Source organism: Pagrus major, chromosome 11 (genome assembly GCF_040436345.1).
Source record: "Pagrus major chromosome 11, Pma_NU_1.0".
NCBI classification, from domain to species: Eukaryota; Metazoa; Chordata; class Actinopteri; order Spariformes; family Sparidae; genus Pagrus; species Pagrus major.
The window spans coordinates 22,434,389-22,460,389 of NC_133225.1; the positions used below are offsets into that span (position 1 = coordinate 22,434,389).

The 26,001-nt window shown below is 40.2% G+C and overlaps 1 protein-coding gene across 3 annotated transcripts in view; it reads right to left on the bottom strand.

Moving 5' to 3' along the window:
* The window catches only part of pde4ba (phosphodiesterase 4B, cAMP-specific a), a 58,993-nt gene that overhangs the window by 15,077 nt on the left and 17,915 nt on the right, over nucleotides 1–26,001 (bottom strand). The window contains exon 2 of one of the 3 annotated variants that reach the window (XM_073476847.1): nucleotides 5,363–5,475. In XM_073476847.1, the coding sequence (XP_073332948.1) occupies nucleotides 5,363–5,452 (90 nt within the window). In that variant the 5' untranslated portion in view covers nucleotides 5,453–5,475. Of the gene's footprint in view, nucleotides 1–267; nucleotides 552–5,362; nucleotides 5,774–26,001 lie in introns of those variants that run through there. The other 2 variants (XM_073476846.1, XM_073476848.1) reach the window with 2 other exon arrangements.

Sequence of the window (26,001 nt, forward strand, 5' to 3'; positions counted from 1 at the left end):
AAAAGCAGAAAAGATGCAAGTACACATTCAGCATCCGCAGCAGTGAAATTTAAAACAACTTTTACCAACAACAAAGGACAAAAAGGATCACCTGAAACTCTGTTCCAGCATGTGGACTCACCATGTTCAGCAAGCGACTCAAGAACTAGACACAAAGTCTGTACAAAGTCTTATAGTCCTATAGTCCATTAAGATACCACAGAAAGTTGAACTGATTACAAACTCTTTATATCACAAAAAAAAAAAAAAAAATCCAAGAAAACTCACCTTTCTCCAACCATTCAGCTTCCCTAATTTCCTCTCTTTCTTGTCAAAGCAGCAGGCTCCCATGTTGCTGTGTGAGGAGCGCAGAGCAGAGTGGGGCTGCTGTCCGTTAAAGTGTCTGTCTCAGTCTGACTACAGTAAAGAGGACCAAGCCTTGGCTCTCTCACGCCGGGAAACGCCACAGCTCTAGTGACTCACTTTGGGCTGCGAGGTCTGACTAGGCTTTACCTCACACCCTGTGTATGTGGAGCAATGACTGAGTGTATGTGTGCGAGGGAGAGACCTCTGCCTCATACACACTCCCTCATGGGGGTAGTCCCGCCTCTAGTTTCTTGCTGTTCACTACTCCTGCAGCTGGCAGATACAGCTCTAAGGTTTACACTGCCAATATCGCGCTGATCATTCCGATGACTAGAGCGCTTCCTGTTTTGATGAACACATTCGATTTCCTTGAACGAAAAGATAGCTTGTGTTTTATTCCCCCTGGCAGTTAAAATTATCTGTATTTTGTAGTTTACTGTATATGCTGAAACGCCCAAAGTCAGAGGAAAGGTCTTAACTTTCAAGAGTCTGAGTTTACAAGTACTGTAGTAGAATAGTGTTGTTGGAACATAAATCACTGAGCTGCTTTTTGGTGAGTGGATGTGCACGGCTCTCCAGAATCTAGGTGTTAATTTGACCTCCTCACTACTACCAAGTGTGGGAGTGCAAACTGTATTTCCTTCAAGGACTCCGTAGCCTTAAAATAATCCCTCACACTGGTCCCTGCACAAAGCATTACACAATTACACACAATTGGTCCAACAGGACCATGTAGACCTGTAGAGGCTGGTAAAAGCCCAGCAGCAACTGTGCTAAATCAGGTTTCAACCGCCACTAACACTTCCTTTTGTTATTGATTTGATCTGCTGATCACTTCCTTGATTGATCAGTTAGTCTCTTTGGCTATAAAATGTCAAATGCCCCAGTTTCTCAGACCCCAAGGGAATGTTTTTGTTTTTTTTTAAAGCTGCACCAATTACTCGATTAAAATATTTTTTATAATTGGCAACTATTTTGGTTATCAATACATAAAAACAAAAAAATTGTAATATTTTGGGTTTTTTCAAACTCTTGGTTGGACATAATAAGAGTTTGATGATGTCACCATTTGCTCTACGACACTGAAGGGAATTTTTAGCAGTTTTCGGTTGTTTTATAGGTCAAACAATTAATTGACAAAATAATCTGCAGATTAATGGATCATGAAAATATCTGTAGTTGCAGCCCTAAATGTCTCGCTGACAAAAGGAAAGCAGCTGATTCATCAACTAAGCGTTCCACTATTGATTAATCTGCAGATTATTTTTCCAATTAATAAATTAATTGCGTAGTGTATAAAATGAAAATGGTGAAACATGTTGACTTGTCTGTTACAGTCCAATACTCAAAGATATAAGACGGAAAGGCAGAAAATCTTGGTAGCAGTGAATATTTGTCATTCGTACTTCATAAATGGCTTAAACAATCAATAGTCACCAAAATGTATTGACTAATTGATTGCGTGACTCATCATTTCAGCTCGAGTTTCAAATAACAGAAGCTCCTCCGTCTTGACACAGAAGAATATCCAAACTCGCAACAAGCCCTGACCCGTCTACGTCAGACATACATAACAGAGAGGACAGTCACGTACAGTGAGACCTCATCGGCAGCAGCCAGCCCCCTGCACTTCACCTTGGAGGTACAACAGCAGCTTCTCGCATTTCACCTCCCTCATGCTCATGTTTCATACTCTGCCACAGCTTGAATAACAGTTTTTCCATCCTAAATACAACACGTAGTCAGACTACATTAGCCGATGGGCTTATGTTCTAGTTTAATAAAACCAGGTCGAGTGTAATGACCCACATGACAAAGATACGGCAGTTGTGTAATGTTTTAGCTTACTGTAAAAATAAGGCTGCAGGTTAGAGATATCAGTGGGATTAACCTGATTATATAGACACACAGTCACTCAACACACACAGACACAAACAGCTCATGCATACCAGGACCATGTTTGATTATCAATATCTTATCTGCAATAAGTCAACAGGAGCACATTTTTACATCATTCTTAAGGGGTTAACATTCTGGGATATTCTGTGAACTTAGAGAAAAACAAACAAACTCCAAAAACCGTTGGTTATTGTTATCACAGATAATTAGATATGAGAATACGACGTTAATATGTGTTATTTCTGTTATGTACATCAGTTTGATCAAGTCAAGTTACTGTTATTGTACAGTCTGTTACAGCCTGATTATCTTGGCAGCTGAAGGGGACAAGTTTAATACAGTGTTTTCAGGGAAAAACCAGCATACATCTGTCCTGTCCTTATTCCATAGTTGTGATTTTTTGGAATTTCTCAAGTCAGGGAGGCTGCTGAGATCAATCATCACCTGCAGAAAACTTTTGGCTCAATCCTGCCAATTTTTCCGTGATTGCACAAGTGTTAAAATTACACTGAGTGAAATAATACTAATTTGACGGAAGAAGGATATAAACCAGCAGCTTTAGCGTCTTAGAGCCCTGTAAAAACAGTTTTTTATTATGTTATGTAGATTCCGAGTCTCATTCTGCTGTACCGTACATACTGTATCCCCTGTCTACTCTGCTGTACGATCCTGCCGTCCTGTGGCCTTATATCCACGTCTGCTTGTTTAAAAGGTTAATAATAATTATTCTGTGATTCAATACTTCTCATGTGTCTTAACTGGAACCAATCCAGCTGACTGTCAGTGTTGGATGTGTGTCCACATGACGACAGCAATGGGATAAATAAACACGACCATTAACCATCCAAATGGGCATGATGGGATGTCTATTGTCGTCTGGAGAGAGAGCGGGGGATCAGGAAGGAGACAGGAAGAGAGAGTCACTCTGCCCAGGGGTCTGCATGATCCCTGGCACACACACACACATAAGCCCGCGCACACATAAGCACACACACACACACACACACCACACACCACACACAAAATGTTCTCTCTCTTCCTCTCTAGTTTATTGTGTTTGACCCACTGTGGGATCCCTCGCATCCTGTTGTCCAGTTTTATGAGAAATAACAAGCTTATCCTCTTGGCTCACTTGACAAACTGTTTTCAGGCTCTCTTACTCACAGCTGCTATTCAGCCTATGCAACAGCGTTCTGGGATTTCACCGCCACAGGCATAGCATACAAACAAGAGTTTAGTATCGGAAGTTTTGAGTCAACAAAACAGCTGAAATCTGGCACTTCCTATAAACTGTCACCCCCGACAGCTGTGTTGTTTCAGTTGCGTTAGATCTATAAGAAAGATGGGCAAACATCCAGTCTCACTCATGTTTACAGAAGTCGTTACCATTATAGCTGTCATGTTACTTATAGCCATGAATTTATCATAAGAAATAGATACAGGATTCAAAGATAGCACCCAGTCACGTGGATTATAATTTCTCACCCAGCACATACGCCAAAAGGTTTTCTCCCAGGTTGGCTTTCTCGTAAGCCCCACATGCATATTCCTGCTTAGCCCATTGATTTTTAGAGAATGAGAGAACACACTTCAGAGAGAAGGTTAGTCACAAATTTTTTTTTTTTTCAAAATGATTGACGGGGCTGATATATTGTGACCAAACAGGTCGGGTCCAACCAAATATCTCTTATGAGACTGCAATTACACTGCGAACAGGAGCCTTTCCCAAATGAAATCGAGGTATGTCAGGTGTTAGTGTGTTTCTCCATGCATCTCCCATTGACTTTAACACAGCTGACACCACAGTCTGGCAGCAAAGTGAGATTCGGTGACGTATTGAACGTTCCTTCTTTTTTAGGTTCCTTGAAGCAAACCAGGAAGAGACAGAACTTTCTGATTCATGTGCTGGATGAGCAGCTTTTACTGGAATGATCTGTCGTAAATGGACGTCCTGGGGTCCAGGTTTCATAATACATTCACATCTGGGATTGCTCACTTTATTGTGTAAAAACCTGCTATTTATACTATAAGTGCCAAATTACCACTGCTGCTCTTCATAAAGGCACAGTAATAGTTGAACTCATAATGAAAACTTGGACTCATTCACAAGAAATACATTCATTTACTTCAGGCTTAAAGCATGAGTGCAGCTTATTGATTCTCAGATATAAACTACAGTATCAGTATCAAGAGAAAGCTCAATAAATCTACAAGGCCAAATACTGCTTGGTACCATTCTGTGTCACGCTCTGTCAAGTTCCTGGTTCTTAGATAACGAAGCAGGAACTAAACCTTGATGCACATCACACACAATCAATGACACAGAAGAAATAGAACACCCAGCGGATGGTGAGAAGGTGTTTGACGGGAACGAAAGAAAGAGAGCAACTAAAAAAAACACATGAAGAAAACCACGCCACTTCCTTCTGGCAGACTAACAGACAAATCCAAAGCTGATTTTTGACAATTTCTGAAAAAGTTTTAGAATTGAGAAGGCTGTTAGAGTGCCGCTAACAGGGAGTTTGTTCCCATAATATAGTCTGTATTATAATGGATGGGACTGGACAGAAATGGGTGTGAAAGCAAACTTATGTTACTGCTACAGTACCTCTCAAGGTACTAATAAAATGACTATAATAACACAAGTTATTTAGAGACATTTAAAAAATGCAGAAACTGAAACTTTAACTTCTTATCTGTACATGCATCTAAGAATTAATAAGTAGTCAACCTTACAGACACGGCCATATATTGCTCAGTGTCATGCTTTTTATTATGGTTATGGGGTTAAGCTACTTAAATAAAGAATCAGGAACTTAAGCTTGGATGCACATCACCCACAATGATGCAGAAGAGAAAACAAAAAGCAACACTTTCCTTAATCAGATCAGACAGAGAAAAGGAAATGATTGGAGCTTTATGCTGGTTTAGAGTAACATCCAGTCATATTCACACAAGTGTGCAGGCGACCCTTATAACCTGACAGCACACATGCCAACAGTGCTTACTGCTGCTGTTTATCAGACAACATTAGCCTCATGCCCTGAACATTTTCTCCACTAATGACAGAACAGGATGGAAAGATAAAAACAGAAAACAAAGATGCAGCCTCTCCTACCTTGTTGGAGGCCATGTCGCTGACAGAGCGGTAGGTCTGGATGGTCTCCAGCTGGTCCAGACACCAGTCCAACTCCTCCATCGTCTCCATGGCCAGCTTCTGGTACGCCTCATCTGTCAACAAGCAGCCGGCACACAGAGACACACAGTCAGAACAGACAGTGCACATGGAGCCGGAGCGTTGCCCTGCCACTCCCAGGCAACATCCACCCACAGGTCCAGCTCGGGGCGCCTGCTGCTGCTGAGAAGGGGGTATGGCGAGAGGTGGCACCCGGCTGCAGCGCTCCTTCATCATGAGGAGGTGTAGCTGTGGGGAACTGCTGGGGTTTGCAGCTGTCACTAGAGCAGGGAGGAAAGCTGCTGTAGGACCTGAGTGTGCTCTGTCACACACTCAACTTTACTCTCTGTGCATGTCAGAGTGTGTGTAACCCCCCCCAACCTGAGGCCCTCGGCTCATTTACATAATGTCAGCCCCCTAAAGCAGGAAACCAGATCCCCTTACCATCGCTACACATACTAACACACAGGAAGCAAACACACTCCACTAAATCTACAGACACGCACAAGCGTTTGTCAAGCCAAACCAAACTCTTATGTTAACTGTTTATTCTCTCCCTTCTGACACGCATACATACACAGAACGCAACCACAATGATTATGTAACATTATTTAATCAGTACAATAACATCTGATTATAGACTATGGACAGATAACAGCACTCTACAGATAGTGATACTGTTTTGTTAGACACAAACATGGTAATTGGCCTGTCTGTCTGTGGTACACATGACAAAGATTCAGGATGTTTTAATGAGTCCTCGCAAAGTCAGAACATTTGACATTCTGGTCTGCTGCTAAAATGATAACAGCTGCTGTAAAGACATGTGGTTGTTGTTTTGCAGTGTGTGCGTAGAACACAACCACAGGACAGGCGCAAATGTAGCACAAAGACAACATTACAGGAACTGGCTTGGGTATTAATTTTACCAGAACTGAAAGATATTTCCGTAATATTGAGCAAATGCCAGTGAGTGTACTGTATGTATTTATGTGATTACACCGTGTGAACAGCACATATCGGCTCATTTTCTGCCAGTTATTAGGAAAACTGAACTGAACTGAACTGAACTAAGTTACTCAGTTTTTAAATCATTGCCAGCCGTGAAAGCGTCGGCTGGTGATGTTTTCAGTTTGTGAGTCTGTGCTTGTCATGGCATGTGGCGAATGTGGTCTATTAAGCAGTCACGGATCATAACATGAACATGAGCGTCACAAGCGGTGTGATCTCTAGTTTATATTAGAAGTCTACTTTAAGTGTAATCATTAAACACCTGTTGCAAGTATTACAGTCTGCAGAGCTGCAACTACTGATTATTTTTGTTAATTTCAATTACATTATCTGCCAATTTTTTTCTGGATTAATTGTTCAGTCAATAACATTACAGATAATAGTGAAGAAAGCTGAGAAATAGTATTTAGTTCCGGCCTACTGTAACACAAGACAAAGAAAAGCAGCAAATATTCACAGTTTGAACAAAAGAAAAAGAATAGTCACTAATTAATTTTCTGTCGGTCAACTAATGGATTCATTGATTAATAATTTCAGCTACTGTATATCTTAAAGGGGCGCTGTGTAGTTTTGGAACATAATTTCAAACTCAGGATTTTAATATTTACAATATTAATGAGGTAGTAAATACAAAATTATAAATATATTTTTTTTCCGCAACTGAATAAACAAGCTGCTCTCAGAGGAAAATAAGGTCCCAGAACACTGTTTGAAGCTAGAAAGATGGCAGGGTCTGCCACATATAAACAAAGTAAAACAGTATGAAATTGTGTTGTCCTTTTAAGATCAGTTTGTTTATTCAGTTTATTCAGTCATGAAAACAAAAATAGTTAGTTTATTTAGTTTGTTTAGGTAGAAAAAAATCTTCTGATTAAGATTCCTTCCCCAAAATGACATAGCGCACCTTTAAATATCACTTTAAATAATTTAAAACTATTTGTGTTGCACTTTTCTTGGAAGAATGCAACATAAAGTGTTTGTAGCACATCTGAAAAATAAAACATAGAAATAAAACATAACTTGTGTTAGTGTTTGAAGAGTGTTAGAAGATGTTTGCTGCGGCATGCTACCGCCAGCGAATTTAAGCCAGGATAACAAAAGTCTGGTTGGAGTAAAGCTGTAGGGAAAAAAATTGAGGGAACAAAGTCAATTTAAACAAAGACTTGTCCTTATAAAAGACCAGCATAAACAGTCAAAATCTCCAAAACCTTTCAAGAATATGGGTTTTATTTCCAAGTGTAAACCTCTTATGTTACAATAAGCATGATTACCAATTTGCGAGAGGGACTGTTTTCTTTAAAAATTTAAATGATTATTTAAACTACGCGAGTGCCTATAATCCGATATAGAGAGTGTGCTGTAACCGCTGCTGAACTCGGAGTCAATATTCCAGCCCTATTCCAACTACAACTGCACATCAAAGGTTGGACTGAGGCCTTGTTGGAAAGCAAAGGGGGTGGCTGGTCGAGCTGGACTCACTCACACACATACACACTTGCCTGCTGCTCCTGCATTGTATACACTCCGTGTCTCCTAGCTGCGGAGCACAACATGGCAGCAGGGTGTGCACTGCGGCGACCTTAGCGTGGCCACGTAGAATGTGTCCCCTGCTCTGATCTCCTCGCCATCAAAGACATGAGCCTGTTTGCTCTACCAAACATGAGAGGCACCTGGCGCTCTGCCCTCAGCCTTCCCTCACTCTGATGAGGGCAGCGAGAGAAAGAGGGAGTGTGTATGTGTGTGTGTTTAGTTTAACTCCGCAAGCTTCTGATGTCAAAACGGCTTACACTCATCTGAGAGGTTTCTTCTCCGTATTCTCAGCACTTTTGAGGTGGTTTGCGTTTCTGAGGAGCACAGAAAAGTCCTTTCCCCTGTAACTGTTTTCTCATTTTGAACTTTTAAACTCTGTTCAGACAGAAAGTATCATTTGAGTAGTCCACTGTATGGATGTTTTTATGGACTTAACTCATAAAACAGCAATAACTTTAGTCCGTGCTTGCTAATGCTAAAGAGTAATTCTAACACTATAAATGGGCTGCACAGTAACGTCTGTGTGAAGGGTGAGTTTTTGCTCTGAACTTATGAGGTCAGAATGTGCAAAAATGATTATAGACCAAAGTGAGACAGGGTTTCAGAAGTAAAAGTCCTGTTCATCCAAGGCCTATGGGAGCATGAATCTCTTGCTGTTGAATCATCTTTTATACGAAATTAAAGGCACATGACTGTACAGAAAAACTTATGAAGGAGTCCACTACCACTCCAGAGGAACATTTAAGTAACAAACATCCAAAACACAAAGTTCAAAATTCTGCACTGCTAGCGAAAAAGTTGAGTCTAAAGATTATGCTTTTTAAAAGCCGGATAATCCATTGAGCAGTTTAAATCAGTCAACTTTTAGATTCTGGGTCAATGTTACATGAATGCAGGCAAAATGTTTTGATCCCTTCTTGCAACAGTTAAAGGTTCACTGTGGACTATGCACGATGGTTTCACATTATTTCATTTATCAACAGGTGGCTGTTGAAATGCAGTATTGCAGAGGCGGAGAAAGGTGAGACTGCAAGATAGTAAACATGGACGTAAACAACGCAGGATTCAAACTTTTGAGAAAAATCATCTCTGCATCAAGGATAGACACGTGATTTTAGTGAGTAACACTACAATTTCCACAGCACATCTTCAAAAAAATGCAGTTGTAATATTTTGTTAAAAAACTTAAAAAAACTGAATCAGGTTCGAGTTCAGGAAAAGGGTGTGTGCACATACTGACGTGTGTTCTAGTGTGTTGTCATGAGGCTACATCAGGGGTAGAACTGAATTTCTTGATGGATTACTTGAGCTTTTAACCATAATTTAATCATGACTTCGATTTCAAAACACACAAAGCTGGGTAAAAAATCTGGTTTCGTGAGTCAGGACCTTAAACTGGTCACAGGGCCAGATTCTTGTGGGTCCCCACAAACTAAATCCATCCTCTAGGTAGGTGCCAGATCCACTTAACTATAACGCTTGTATAACGGTTTTACTCGGATCCCTGCCCTGCTAGCAAGAAACACTAATACCAGTCTTTACTCCAGTGCTGGACCCAGTTTACCACCAGTCAAATAAAAAATAAAGATTTATGTGCTAATCATTGAGGCATTAAACTCTGGATTTCTCAATACTGTTATGATATGATGGTTTCAGCAACAATTGAATCTAATGTCAATGATTTAAATTCTTCCCTTCAGAGGAAAATAGGATTTAAATGACCCAAAAAAAAAAAAAACAGACCCTGTTTTTATTCTGCAGCTAAGAAACAGAGAAGTCAGTTGAACCAGTGAAAGACTTTAACTTGTGTGTTTTTTTCAGCTCTGTTTTGAAGTATTTGCAGATGTGATTTGACACAGAACTTAGTACTGGCAGAATAAGAAAAATCTTTTTGTTTTTCCAAAGACAGGATAATGTGGTCATTTCTATGCTAGAATCTGATAATTGGTAAACAAAAGCAGTGTTAAGCAGCAGGGTTGGGAATCTGTTACTATGGACAGGAATATTGGAACAATAAAAAATGTAAGAGTGATTAAAAATAAGTGTGGTGCTTGAAAACCACAGTGACAAATTTACTGATTCTTAAAGTTTTTGCATTTAAATTTTTAGTCTCACTAATCTTTATATTTACACACTTGCATCACATTGAATCATACAATACTTCCGCTTCTGAAAGAAAAAGGAACTTAAAGTGACTATGACCAACGAATACATGCTTTTTTATTACACTTGTTTTAAGAGCACATGCATGTTAGCCAGCAATTACTTCAGTTACAGCAGTCTGCACAGTGTACTCTCATGGCCCCAGATGGACCAAGGGAAACAGCATTCAAAAGCCAAATGTCTGCTGACACACACACACTAACGCCACGATGTAAGAGGGGATTTCCACCGCCTCCACCCCGACACAAGGACCTTTATGATCAGCGCTCAGAACTACAGTGTCTGTCCCACAGGGGCAGACAGGAAAACACGCACATACGCATGTACAATCCAGTCTCTCTTTCTGTCTCTCTCTCTCACACACACACACACACACACACACACACACACACACACACACACTGGTGCACTGTACATATACATCAACTAAAATGTCTCATCACTGCACTAACACATAAAAACATGTACTTTCCAGCTGAGGGAGCCAGGGCCAACAGGCTGCAGAGGCAGGGAGGGTTAGGAGGGGTATGAGGTCAGCTTGCTCTGTCTCTGTCACGCTCTACACTCAATATTCAGTTCAGTTTAGCTAAAGATATACAGATAAGACAAACACATTGTCACCTGAAAACCGTCAGTAATAACATTAAAAAAAATGTGTTGATGTTTTCTTGTAATATAACTAAATACACTGCACGGGCAAAAAAAAAAAGTCACACACTCATTTGCCGTGGCATCGTTTTGATAAGCTTAAGCAATGTCACAACATTTATTTCCGTCCAGAGTTGCATTAATGTTTCACCAAGATCTTGTATTGATGATGGGAGAATCAAGACGGGCTGCTTGAAGCCTTTTTTTTTTCTTAAGGCTGCACAGCTGTTTCGTCCCAATCCCTTGAGTTCTGTTCACATTGTACATGTGGAAATGCTCTTACTTTCACTATTTAACATAGCCGTGAGTTCTACTGGTGATTTTTTACGATTTGATATCACCAAACGTTTAAGTGATCTCTGATCACGATCATTCAAGATATTTTTCAGACCACATTTCTTCATCGAAGATGATGGTTCACCCCTATCCTTCCAGGTTTTAATAATGCGTTGGACAGTTCTTAACCCAATTTTAGTAGTGTCTGCAATCTCCTCAGTTGTTTTCTTTGCTTGATGCAGGCCATTAATTTAAGAGTAAGAGTAACATCCTTTCCACGACCACAGGATACGTCTTCCGAAATGGTTGTATAAGTGCTTAAGATACTCACTGTATGAGTTAGGGTTAAATAACTTGTTGCCAGCTGAAACATATTAATCACTGCAGTAATTATCAAATGGAAGGCTCTTACCTATTTGCTTAGTTAAATCTCAGGCAGTGTATGTGCAGGACTGAGAGAAGATGGACGTGCAACTAGGCGTTCTGAGCAGACTGCAGCACCCCCTAAAATTAGGCATTATAAAAACCAAATGATCCAATAGTGTGATTATATTGTACATATATACAATAATATACAGCAATATACACTTCCCTGCTCTAAATACAAATAAACACGTACATTGCATGGACACAATGTTTTTATCACAACGAAAGAAACATCTTAATGTGTAACATATGCCAAATTTACCAGAAGGCACAATTAATTAAGAATCTGTCATAGGCAGTGTTTCACAAAGTGTGTGAAGTTCCTTTTAACTCAACAACTCACAAAATTAAGCGATTTTAAAAGGGAGTCTGGAGAATTTCAGGCTTTTTTCAAGTTTGCCGTCTGTTTTAGTGCAAAACTCTCTCAAATTTACAATTACCAATTACAATGATGTTCTTACATAGCCTGACCCCTCAGCACCCCCAAGTGTGACAGACTTCCTGCGTCCCTATATGGTATGGTTCATTATTAAATATTTCAAAATTGTATAAATATATTTACTTCAGGGAATAATCTCTTTGCTCTAGCTCATATATTTCCCCAATATTCCAAACGTAATGAATTTTAAAATTTTAATGGTGTTTCTAAATGTCTATTGCTCTCTTCCTCTGTCAGTCTACCTCCCTTCTCTCTCAAGAATCTATTGATTTATTGACACAAGACTTTATGGGAGACCACTTCTTTGTTGCGGCAGCAGGTGTTCACACACACACACACCCAAAGCCTTATACATCTGCAGCGCATGGCATATGTTGCTATGAGATTAGGAGAGGTGTTCCCAGGGGATGTCAGGCCAGTGGAGGTGAAGCCGTGTGTGTGTGTGTGTGTGTGTGTGTGTGTGTGTGTGTGTGTGTGTGTGTGTGTGTGTGTGTGTGTGTGTGTGTGTGTGTGTGTGTGTGTGTGTGTGTGTGTGTGTGTGTGTGTGTAACAGCTGCATCTGTGATCCTCTCGTGGGGATAGAGTCAGTTTCCTGTCTGTGATGTGATGCTAGCTGCAGTGAGTAATCAGGAGCCAAAATCTATATGGCATTGTGAAGGTTAAATCATTAGTGGCGATTTCCTACAGGCACTGACACACACACACTTATAAACACGCAGAATAAGAGGTTAGCAGGGGACAGTCTCTCTTTTTTTCCCACTCATTTTAATTTCTGCTTTTAATTTATTGCCAGAGCATTATCATGTCAACATCTCAGTTTTTAAGGGTTACGTGCCACATTTCCAGCAAAGCGGGGTAAACAGACCACACACATGAAGAGAAAACTCTGACGTCGTCTGATTGCCAGCAGGTTTCTGAATGAGACAGTCACTCAGAGTGGAAATCATTCTTAAGTGGCATCTCTTGCTTTACAAGAAACAGAACGGGCTGATCTGAAGTCTGTTACACAACACTTCCTTTCAAAGACCGGTGATGGTATGATGAGGCTGTGTGCTTTTGTAACGCTGCTTTTCCATTTCTTATGGGCCGAATTATGACTTCACATGCAGTGCATTGCAAAATCCATCACTGACGAGTATTGTGAAAAAAGGTGGTGGTGTTTTGTGGTTTTAGGAGCTCGTAATGTGGCCCTGAGCATTTGTGAGCCGGGTTCTAAGAAGTGACAGAATGACATCATAGGTCTGTGTTTCATTCGAGTTCATTTCTCTGATTTACAGGGAGGCGAGTGCAAATAGCGTGTCAATAGATGGTATCAGGGTTGTTGTTGCCCTGTGGTTGTGAATTACAAACAGAAGGGGGAGAAATAATGACTGGACACTCTGTTGCAATAGAGGATTTGCACTTGCTTCACCACTTATGAATTTGCAGCAAACATTAGATGGAGTCATTACGGGTAGATTTATCACTCATGTGGTGACCCTCAAGAAGCAGCACTGTGGACACATATTGGATGCTGACTCACACATTAGGAATCTTGATTTGTTGTAATGTGGCAATAAATATGGTTTTCATACTTGTCTGTATCAATGTGTTGATTACTGGGTATAAATCAGAAAGCAAATAAATATACTTCCCAAAACTATTCCTTTAAATTTAAGGTTAAATACAGTCCAAAGAATTGAATCAGAAAATGCGATTGTGATGACAAAAATAGCTTCTTTACAGGAATTCAGCAGGAAATGTTTGTTCGGCTGTTTGCAGGTGAGCTTGTGGTCTTGGGGGCTGTTAAACTTGTTGTTTCTGGTGTCGCAGCAGGACGCATGTAGCACATTGCAATTTGACTTGTTAGAACAAGAATCTAGCAGATTCACATTCATGTGACTTCCAGTCTGACTTGTGGCTCTTCTGCTTATATTTACGCTGTAATGAAGTCAGTACTGACCACAAAACTTCTAACAAAAAGTGCTTTGACTGGGTCACATGTTACAACCATGCATGTCTGTGCTCATGTGTCTGTCAGACCCCCTTGTGGTTATTGCCCCCCTCCCCACTCTCCTTGGACACAGTGTTCCCTGTCCTCCCCATAACATACGGTACACATGTACACATTCCTGTCTGTTTCACTATAAAGCCCAGTGGGAAAGCAACACAGAAAGCTATAAATCTGAGTAACACGCAACAACTCCCACAGGGTGGACATTGATACCAGATCCTGTGGAGAATCCTTGGAATAACAGTGAAAACTGCTCTGCTATGTTACTCAACCTGTCTAAATGAAGGTGGAAAGTTCTCAGACTGTGAGAATTGTATTTTTGATGTGGCTCTCCAGCCCTGTTTAAACAGGGTTTATTCTTCTTCAGAAGGTTGGGGGATTTCACAGTGTGTGCCCATGTGCTCATCTGTGGTTTTAATCCTGCCTGGTGTGCAAATGTGTGGGATCCAGTATTAACTTCAGTCCCAAATAGCTGCTATGTTTTGGCAAAGTCACTGGTCTTCTATTAATTTAAGTGCACAAAGACGGTGTTTTTTTTGTGTCCATAGAGAAATCAATTTGGCACAGAGATGCATTTCAGGTTACATAGACTGACCTTTATGACATCCATAAAGATACATTTAGTTACTGAAAAGCAAAATATTTAAGTGGACCAGATATTATTCTAGTCCAAATGGGCCTTCAGTCCCAACTAGGGATGGGACGATTAAAGATACAGTGTAATTGCGGATCATGATAAAAAAAACACACAAAAGAAGTCGATTGTGGTGAATTTTCCTTTTTGGGATGATTGTGAATCCAGATAATCGTTACTATCCTAATATGAATGATTTGAAAAAGCTGTCTAGCTCGCTGATGTATAGTCCTATATTGGTTTCCTGATTTATTTTGGTTTGCCTCAGCCTGTCACCATGGCTGAAGGCATGGCTTGTACATTTTATCCCCCACAACAACAAGTTAAATCGGATGTGTGTAAATACTACCCATTCCAAACCAATAAACGACCGGGAGATGATGTTACCGCCATTTATTTATCCTTTATTTGTGCAGGAAGACCTTATGATTATTGATTACTTATTGAAGATTCTATGATTGATTGTTTTTCACCAAAAAAAAGATGCGTGTCCTATCTGTGATGCAATAAAAAATATTTGTTTCCTAACAACCTGTAAGGTTAAAGTGATTCCAGTATGTTTTAGTGCAATTTTAATTTTAATTTTAAAGTTTTAAGAATATTCTGATGGATATTGGGGCAATATTGGGACAATATTGTGACTCGTAATTATGTTGGACAGGATAATTGTGACAAGTGAAATTTTCATATTGTCCCATGCCTTGTCCTAACTGAGCCAACCAGAGGCCTAATGTGTCAAAATCTTACAAGAATCTGCCTATCTTGTTTCAAATGACTTAACTGGAGAGAAACCACACCCCAAGTCATGCCTATTACATAAGACTGTTGGTGTACTAGCACATATACACATGATTCACACATGCACTTTATTCACTCACACACAGGGAGATACAGAGTGATTTATGCATGTGGGAGGTGAATGTGAGGAACATAATGTGTGGAGTGAACTGAGTCTGACATCACAGGGCCTGAAGGTTCATTGAGAGCAGCAGGCGTCTGCCTCAGTCTCACGTACAGTAATCGTAGCTATTTGACTGGTCGTCGTGTTCTAGCGTAGAAATGTTGAATGTTTTGTTTCTGTATCTCTCTCACTGTCTCTGATAAAACAGACAGACGTCAGTGAGGCTGTTTGTCCATCCTATCAGCAACTCTTCTGCGTGGACCTGTGAGTAAAATACCCTCCTGTCCTTGAGCTGCGCTCTCTCCGGCTGTTTTGACTGCTGCTCTCATAAACTCAAGCGTATTCTCCCCCCTCCCCGCTCACTCCTTCTCACCACAGTGTCTCACTACCCTCAAAAACATGTGTACACACACAAACACATACACACAAACACACAGCAACAGACCGGGCTTTGTCTGTGTTACCTGAGGTGAACTCCCACATTGGGAGCAACAGTACTGACGGGGCTGAATGGGCCTCATTGTCATGCTGACTGGCATTTGCCCCTCGGGTTGATTAGCATGGATCAGAGGAGCCACGAACCCAGTTAGCCAAACTTCTGTTGCTGTTGATGCTTTCGTTTCTTTTTTCCTTAAGGTTTCAAAGTCTAGAGTTATGATTACAGAGGTTTACTGTTGGCTCAGGGGTGGAGAAAAGAGAGAGGGGTACAGGTTATTGAGGCTGAATAAATGTGATTTGATGCTGACATGACATGCTTTAAAAAGGTAATCATCAGAGCGATTTTGAATTGATTTGCGGTGACCCAGCAGACCCAGGACATGCCGGCAAAATGCCCCCCACAGCATAACAGATCCACCATTTGTTAGGTTACTGGAATGCACGATGTGAGATGTTATGTCATATTTTCCCATGAGACACTTTGCTTTAGTGTCATGTCACAAGAAGGGTCGAAGGGCGGGGGCGCTGTCAAGCTTGTGCACCCAGTTCAGACTGGGTGCATGCTAACACTTTTAGCTCAGCCGCTACAGTGGAGATTTTGGCTAAAAAAAGGGTGCAAATATTGTTTTGTCAAATCAGTTTGGGATCTCTGGGACTGGGATTACACCGCATGAGCTGTATGGAGCCATTTTATTTTATTTTCTGTTGTTTTCTGCTTTTTGAAACAAGTCCCCATCTACAGTACTTCAGTTGTTCAGGAGAATACTGCAATGCAGTTTTGCCGTGAAGCTCCATAAATCTTTCACCTGACGTCACCCAACTTTATGAAATGTTCCTTTTTAAATTGAGCATAAAATTGGCCTTTGTTAATTACTTTTAAAACTTAACCCAGGAACCACTCAACCCCACCCCCTCCCCCCACACTTCGATAACCAACAGGATACTAATGCTTACACAAGCAGAGTTAGATATCAGACTTGTCCACACTACCTTACTCAGAAGGTGGACGTGGCAGTAAAATGAACAATATAGGTCAGGTACCAGTTCCGTTTGATGCCTATTATTTGGTGTAAGATATGCAGGTGTCATTCAGTTTTTTAACATGTTGAAAATACACAAGACACCCCACCAGCTTCCATGACCTTTTTAAACCAGGGCTCAGATCACTTTTACAGGTTTTCTTTCCAATAATGAGGAAGTAAACAACCTCAGTGGGCTGCAGCTGGGCAGGCCCGCGTCATGTGTCACACTTCTTCTGTTTCTTTGGCTTTGATATCTGGATAAGATTTTATAGAGGCCGAACGAGAAATCATTTTGGTCTCAACACTTTTCCAGCTGTTGTTGAACTGTTGTCAAGAAAAACACGACCGTCTTATTAACAATATCTCGACCGTATTTAGCATGCTGGCCTTGAATCGGAGCCAAGCCAGGCTCTACCGTGCCAGGACGTAGCAGAGTTGATGAGCGAGGTGCGGAAAGCCACCGGAGGGGTTCGATGACGAAGGGGTTTGCGTGCAACGAAGGATCAGTGTCTAAAGTAACATATGAAGACCAGCTGAGACAAACCTCAAATGACCTCGAACAGCATGCCTCCTCATGATGGGTAAGCATGGTGTGTCAGTGTGTCTGCGTGTGTGTGTGTGCCCCACCACACACAACACAATCAAATTGGGCCAATAAAGTGTTTTGGCACTGGTGAGCATGCACAATAAGACTGATTGTGTTTGTCCATATTGGCTAAATGAAACTTCCTGATTGAATCAAGATTAAATACAAGTTCCCTCCAAGTAAAAACTAAATAGGCATGTGGCATTTATGGCCAAACAGAACAAAGTTATCTTAATGCTACCTTGCCAAAAATCAGCAACATTACTGTAGAGTAATGATAACCAAACCATGATTTGGCTGTTTTGTTTCCTTGTTGTTAATAATAAGGAGGATTTTAATTAAAATGGTGTGTTGAATTGATTTTTAAAAGGCGGCTTTCTGTCCTGTTCCACAAAGAGGGCGGTGATGGTGGTGGTGGTTTTTGGCAGAGGGTGAGGATGGGGGGTGGGGGGGAACTAAAAGCTTCACAAATACCAAAACAAAAGAGCCGGTCTGTGAAGCAGAGAGCGTTTGAATCCATCTGCGCCGAGCTGAACAGGCCTGCTGGCAAGAGAATACTTCAGGGGAAGGGCAGCCGTCTACTTTATGACTGTGCTGACGTCAATGGCATAATTCAAATACTTGCAGAGTGCACGCTTCCAGCTTTCTGAACCTGCTCTCTCTCTCTGTGGCAGGCCACAGCTAAAACCCGATATGGAATTGGACTCCAGTAAAACTGAGAAATAAAACAACAACGGGAGTGGAGTCATGTCAGGATGAAAACAGCACAAAACCACATGGTATTCATTTGCTGGTCCTTCAGTCGTCACAAAGGCGAGCGACAGATTTACAAATCTTTGGAAATTTGCTCACAGAGGGTGACATAATACTTTGGTGAAGACATCTGAAACCTAACTTATTAGAGGGAAACTGATTAGCAAGAACTGTGTATGTGTTTAGACTGTTTGTTAGTGAAACGGGAAGAAGAAAACCAAACTGATATCAATTAAACCCCTTTCTATGAAGAGCTATTCTCTTTTACTGAAACAGGGAAGTGACACTGATTCAGTGTGACGCGGTGTGTTGTGGCTACACACTTAAACACATTTACTGTATAGTTTTACCAGCTGACAGACTGATTATTCAATAAGTCAATTGAAAAGTAATAAATCAGTAACTACTTCGATAGTTTTTCGAATAAAAATGTCAAACTTTCTCTGGTTCAAGCTTCTAAAATACAAATATTAGATTTTTTATCACACTGTCAGTTTAATGTTTTGTGGTTGTGGACAGTTGGTTGCACACAACAAATGATTGAAAGCTTCTGGGTAATTTTATGTGCATTTCTCACTTTTTTGTCATTTTGTAGAAAAGCCATTAACCAATTGATTGAGTAAATAATCAGTAGATTAATCAGTGAACTTACTGGTAAAACAAACTAGCTAAATCTTAAATGAACTGTACATAATAAGAGGATAATAACAATAACAACACTTTATGGTGACTTTTACCTGCCCTGTGAGCTGCCCTGACTTTGATCTGACATCAGATGTGTCAGGATTATTTCCCAGAGTTTGAATGACATCATTGAGTTACATTGCAGGATAAGTGGGGATGACATCATTAGATGGAGCCTTGGATGGCTGCAGACAGACTCACAAACAGTCCAAAGTTTGGTTTGCTCTCACGAGAGTGAGGAAAGTGGAACTGTGTCGAAAAAGTTTACACGCCAAGACATTTCTGTGCACGATAGCTATTGCATCAAGCACGATCACACATTTGAATCAAACCAAATTCAGAAACACACCATGAGGATCCTGATACATCTACTTTTTGTTTCATGTGGTGCATAGTTACAGCACTTTTCCCCTGACTCCAGGCTTAATTTCTTGGCTTGCAAAGCAGGTATAAACTGAGGCAGGAAGTTGAATTTAATCAACTTTTCTATGATCTGTTTTTTTTAGAAGAATCCATGACCTGAACTGACATTTTGGGCTCATTACAGTTCTTTTTGGCCTTAATGTTAGATAACCAATCTCACTGAGAGGACACAGAGATGCTGTTTGTTACAGTTTGTTTACAAGCTGCAAAATGCAACAGACCTGCAATTCAGGACCAAGACAATTTGGGAAAAGGCTGACGTCAAGTTATCAAATTTTGTCTGAGCTATTCTGACATATTTAACATTTTTGAATCTTATTTTGAAATGAGTATTCGGTGCTTCAGAGAGGAGAACTGACAAAGAGCCAAATCAGCAAACAGAATCAAATTTGAAGTGAAATATCTGATAACAGCTGATGACTCAACCGACCTTTGCATCAAGCCTCTACATAAACAAGTCTACATAAACACACACGCACCTCCACACATGCAAGAAGGGTGTTTTCCAAAACTCAGCTCTGGATCTCCCCTGGCTGGGAGCTGCAGTTTCTGTGCCAGCGGGGTATAGAGAGCTTTGAGTAGGGTAAATACTTGGCACCACAGCTTCTTTATGACACTGGAGACTTGTAACGCAGAGGTCAGGCCTGTCGTTTATGGCCACGTTCCAACACTGAGATTACTTTCAATTGAACCGTGAACTCACAACTGCAAATTAGAAACTTATGTTTGACTTTTGAAAAAAAAACTCTTCGAGAGACACAAAGAGATTGTTTGTTTGTGACGGTCAGTGTATTCCTTGGACGGTTGCCAACTATTCTAAAACCTTCAAGATGTCAGTCACTCTGTGGAAACCTCCAACCCTCTTTAACCCTCTGAGGGACACCTGACTGACACTGGACAGTTGGAGGGCAGGGGGATGGTGAAATGTGACCTAATGCTGGACGAGGCATGGCAATCAGCTGGCACCTTTCTATATTTCATTTGAGACGACATGGCAAATACAACCATGTTTGTAGCAACATGTATAACATAGGCACACGTGCAGAGATGATGTATGTTTTAAAGGTTTTTTTGTGCTCACTTTGTCCTTTCGACCTCTCTGTCAGTCTTGCCTGCAAGTCTACAAGACAGGTTGTAAACAGGCCAATAATTTAGCTGACATATTTTTCATCTGAACAACAATTTGCTTCGAGTTAAAACCTAAAGTGAGCACAAGTGGGCACACTAATTATGACAGATATTTTATTTTGACAGATATTGAGATTGCGATATGAGTCGCGATTCTTCTGTGAATGGCAATTTTTGCACACCAATTAACTAAATAACTTATCACTAAAGTCTTAACGAGCTATGACATTTCTTAACTTTACACACAACAGTAACGATGGATTTACAAATTGCTGCTGCAACCAAATCCAGAGATAGTAACATTTGTGTTGTGTGCATTTATCACACACAGGAGGGCATTTTATTTGCTTGCCCATCTGATGCAACAATAGTAAACAGATGTTGTCAACAGAGGTGACAACAAACAGCTGATGCAAACAACAGACACATTCTCACACTGTAACTTTGATCACATACTGTTGGTACTCATCTAAATGCTCTTATGCAACTCTAAAGAATAAAAGCACTAATAAGAGCAAGACTGACAGAGAGGTCGAAAGGACAAAGTGAGCACAGCGGTGGCGTTGACATATAAGAGTGTCTTTCCATCGCAACGTGGTAACGAGCTAAGCTCTTATGCAACACATTTCCAATTACAAATAGGCTCGTGAATCCCTCAATACCTTTCCCTCTCCATTTCCCCATTTCTCTCTCTCTCTCTCTCTCTGAGGGTCTGAGCAGCCGCCAACTCATCAATCATCAACTACAAAGAAAGACAAAGAACCAAATTCCTGGAAAAGAGCAGCAGACAGAAGAGTGCATCAGTTTTAAGGGACTTGCGTAACCGTTTAGGTGAATATCAGGGCTGATCTGTCTGACTGTAAGAAACTGATGAATGTGAACGACTTTGTTCGAAACTGACGAATGAGATACACGTGAACACAGAGAGATTTCTCTGAAATCACATCAACAAAAAATACTTGACTCAGAATATACATCTTAGGGCTGTCCTGCATGTCATTTTACAGAATTGAAAAGCTTTAAATGAGGTTTTCAAATGAAAGAATGTCTGTCATCATACTTAACATCATCATCAAACACAATCCTCAATTTCAATAAAGTCATTCATCAAATGAAATGTAGCGTTGATCACCAAGCCAGTGCAGATACATGATATCATCTGTTAATAATAATAATAATAATAATAATAATAATAATAACACATTTATTTTATATAGCGCTTTTCAAGGTACTCAAAGACACTTCACAGGTTAAAAAGCAGAATAATAAAAACAACACACTAAACACTTTTACTTGTAACAACTGCTAGAGCGGAAATAGATTTTTTGTTATTGTGGTTATAATTTACGATGCTGTTTAATGAGCCATTCCTGAGAAAGACTCACTGAGTTGAGTCTCATTCCTGGATCATCAAATACTAACCCTTTTGGGCTGGCGACATGGTCTGAGACTCAGCACTCAACTATTTTTCTCCAGAATCAAGTGCAAAAAAAAAAAACGAACAAAAAACCCCATTTTTTCATTGTTTATGAATGAAGCTCTTTTTTCTTTGGTGTGCCATTTCTCCACCTTCCACCAAACAAGGTGCAAGGTGGAGAAATGGCACAACCTGCACCTTGGAGGAATAGATCATCTTTGGATAAGTCTCACACTTTCCTTGTGGATCTGACCACTTCCAGTTTCAGTTTTACAGTTTGGAGGTTTAACAGAGTATTCCTTGAATTAATCAGCAACTATGTTCCATTATCCAGTTATGTTTTTGTTTCTTTTAGGCAAAGTCAAAAAGGCTTCTTCAGCGTGGTGATTTGCTGGTTTTCTCTGTTTTACATGATTGTAAATTGGATGTATTTGGGTGCCGACTGATCGAAATGTTGCTGTGTCCCATATGTTTTTCTTAATTCTGCTTTCTACAGTTTCCTGATAACTTTTTATTTAGTTTTAAATGTACTTTTTTGAAGCAATACAAATGTATATATTCATATTTTTATGAATGTTTTTTTGCTACTAAAAACTAAAAACAAGTGAAGAAACATAATTTTGATCGGTGACCGGTGATTGGCTGATGCTTTGAGCAACTGGTGATGGGCCCACAAAATCGTTATTGGAGCACCTTTACTTAAATCCATGACTGCGGGCTTTAGTACATCCTGGGAGTCAGTGGATATCACAGTTGTTCTGGCAAAATGCAAAACACACTGCCAACAAATAACATCTTTCATATTGTTATTTAGATAATTCTCTGTGCTGCCCCAATCTTAAAGACTGAAAACAGTTTGTGTCTTTGTGAACGCAGACAAAGAAAATGTGGGACAGTGGGATTCAATTAAAAGCATATGAGAACAAGTGAAACTAAGTCTAAAGCCGTGACCACAGCCCCGTCAGCTCGCTTGTTCTTCCTGTGAAAAACAGAAACCTAAATTTCATTTCAGCCTGGTCTCCACAACAAGGAAAAACAAGCTTTTTTATCTCCACTGACAGACTGGTGATATGGGCTCTGTTGTGACTAAGGGGATTGATATCACAGTGAGTTTACACTGTTACGCATTCGCAGACAGATGCTTACTGTAACCTGTGTGATACAGAAGCTCCTGTAGAAAATATTATTGATGACGTCACCTTGTCTCCAAGAGTCAGATCGTATAAACAACATTTAGATCTGAGCGGAGCGGGAGAGCAGGCGGTTTGGAGAAGGGCCGTGATATTCCTCACCTCCTCTCTGAGAGCAAACATACAGCTACCCACATCTGTCACACACACACACACACACACACACACACACACACACACACACACACACACACACACACACACACTGATGGCAGGTTTTCACTTACATACAGGTAAACTCACAACTTCACCTGATGATTCAAGCTGGTATTTGGGCAAACAAAGATTCAGGCACACACATACGCACTTGTGGACGTAAACACACAGTGGGACGTGCATTTGTCAAAGTAGCCAGGCTTGTATACACACTACATTTCACAGTAGCGAGTCAGCGCCATTGGCATCTAATAGTCAGAGTAGAGAGAGGAACAGGGCAGTTTGATGGCTTCTGTGGTTTAATACTGGGCCGTGGTTCCCACTCTTCTTCTGAACTCTGCTCATGTTTCCAGGGTATTTTTTCTGTGTGTGACACATCGTGGAGATGATGATGGCAATGTTTAGACAGGCAGTGTGGCTGCCCGGAAGGATTACGCTAGATGGAACTAAGGGGAAAGTAGCCAATTCTCTCGTCATTTCTTTTTCTTTCTCAGGCGTGTGCCACAGTCCCCTGCATGTAAACCTTAACAGTCAATGTAAAACAACAAGTCATCCAAACAAAGCTACAATATGTTGTTGTCGTGTCCTTCCAAATCAACCCATAGAAACGTTGTCAGCAGCATAGTTCAGTAGCTTCAAAAATCATTACAAATGAATGATAACGGCCTCAAATGATTCATATAAGAGCCTTCTGATCAGGACCTGCTATAGTTTTGTTTAGGCTAAGAGACAAAAAGCACTTAGTTACATGAACAAAACAAAAGATGTAGCTTGAAGATGTGAAGTAGCGTGGGATCATGGGAGTTTTTCGGCAGAAATGTTTATGAATGAAGTAATGTTTTATTTTTACATTTTTGTCATGTTGGCTGACTTCCTTCTTCACCCTCAGGCATTATTTCCCTGGAATAAACAATTTTTTTATGCAGAAATGTTACATATTTTATCTTCAAGGTCTGTAAAAGATCATGTGTTATGTTCCAAAAAGCTATGTGATTAAGGTCAGGTAATGATCCTGGTCATGGTGAAAAACATTCATTGATTATTGGTAGGAAACAGGACGCCAACAATGGTCCCTCGTGTCAAAGTTCTAGGATTTACTGGCTTCGATCAGTGCAGATCTCCAATGTTCTGTGGCGTTGTGGCACACAAGTCATAATTTGGACTGCCACATAAAGTCGTTGTCAGGTAGATATAAGTTAAACAAATGACCCATATTATTTTATTCAACTATTTCTTGGGGTTTTTTGGTTTTTTTTTAATAGTCCTGTATGTACGTTTGTTTACTTCATACTCCAAACGAATAGAGAGCAGCATATCAACAGACTAACAGCTGTCATTAGCTAGTTAGCTCAGTTAGCCATGCAGCTAGTGCTCCTATAAGCAGACACTGCCCGTACTGGGAGCTCGGAGCATGGTGGGAGTGCTAGTGTTGTTTACTAGCAGGAAAAAGTGTCTAGGGGCTAGCTAGTTAGCATGCTAACTTCAGAGGATTTCTCTGCAACACAACACATAGACATCTTTGTCATAACGTCAAATCTGCTACTTCCCCAAATTCTGTTGATAATTTTAGTGAACTTTTTAATGTTTCAAAAAAAGACTTACATAATGCACCTTTAAAAGTTGTTGCAGTTTTATGGCCACTCGACCAATATTTTGGGGAGCATTGTTATTTGGTTTACCAGCCATTGGCAGATAGACCAGAAAGTTAGTTCTGGACCCCTACTTTGGTAAATGCTTCATCTGGATCTCCTTGTGCAGCAAAGTTGTAATCTGCTGCTCTGAGGAGTAAAACTTCACACATACACAATAAATCAAGAGTAATTCTCCTGTGCTGCCTCCCAAATAAGGATGAACAGACAATAAGATAAAAGTGGTGACTATCTTGACAAACAAGCTTTTCCAGGATTACAAGTTAGATTTATGGGGGATGTCATGACATGAAGCTTTTATTATAGTTCTGTGTAATGGAACTCTTGACTTTCAAAGAAAACTCTCACAATGTTGTACTGTCTGGGCGTACGCCACATCCCATTTTCTCATGACATCTTCATGCATTTATATCAGGGTCAAGTAGTGGGAGGAATTAAGTATCCCTCTGACAGAATGAGCTTCAGGTTTATTTTATTTTTTTTATAGAACAAACTACAACTCTTCTGCATAACCATGATTCATTAAGACCTTATCTTGATATTTTTAGTGTTCTTTGTAAATCTAAATACTGTATAAGTCATCAGGTCACAGTTTTAGACCAAAACCGAGTCTTTAAAAATACTATTTGGAAATACTTCAGTTGCTGAATTATAAATATTGAAATAAAATCAAGGACAAAACTAAACTACAAAAATAATAATACAAGTGGCACTGCATCCTTAAATTATCATCTTAACTGAGGGACATTTAATTTGATTAGAATTGTAAAAAGTACTGTAATCTGTTCCAAATATATATATATAATATAATAATATACTGACAAGAGAATCATTTTTGAATTATTCAGAAACTAAACAGCAGCAGCATCTTATCTTAGCTCAAACAAGGATGATATGAGGCGTGGATTATATGGATTGTCTGGATTTCCTGAAGTTGTTGGCTGATCTGCGGTCAGTTGGAAAAATGTGCGGAAAAATTTGTGAGCCAGATTCACAGTAATAAAGGCATTTAGCCTGCACCAGATTCTTTTGGAGCCAATTCTGCAAACGTGTTTGGAGCCAGAAAACGAACTGCTCACCACACACAGTGTAGCCCAATCTGTTGCACTTCCATT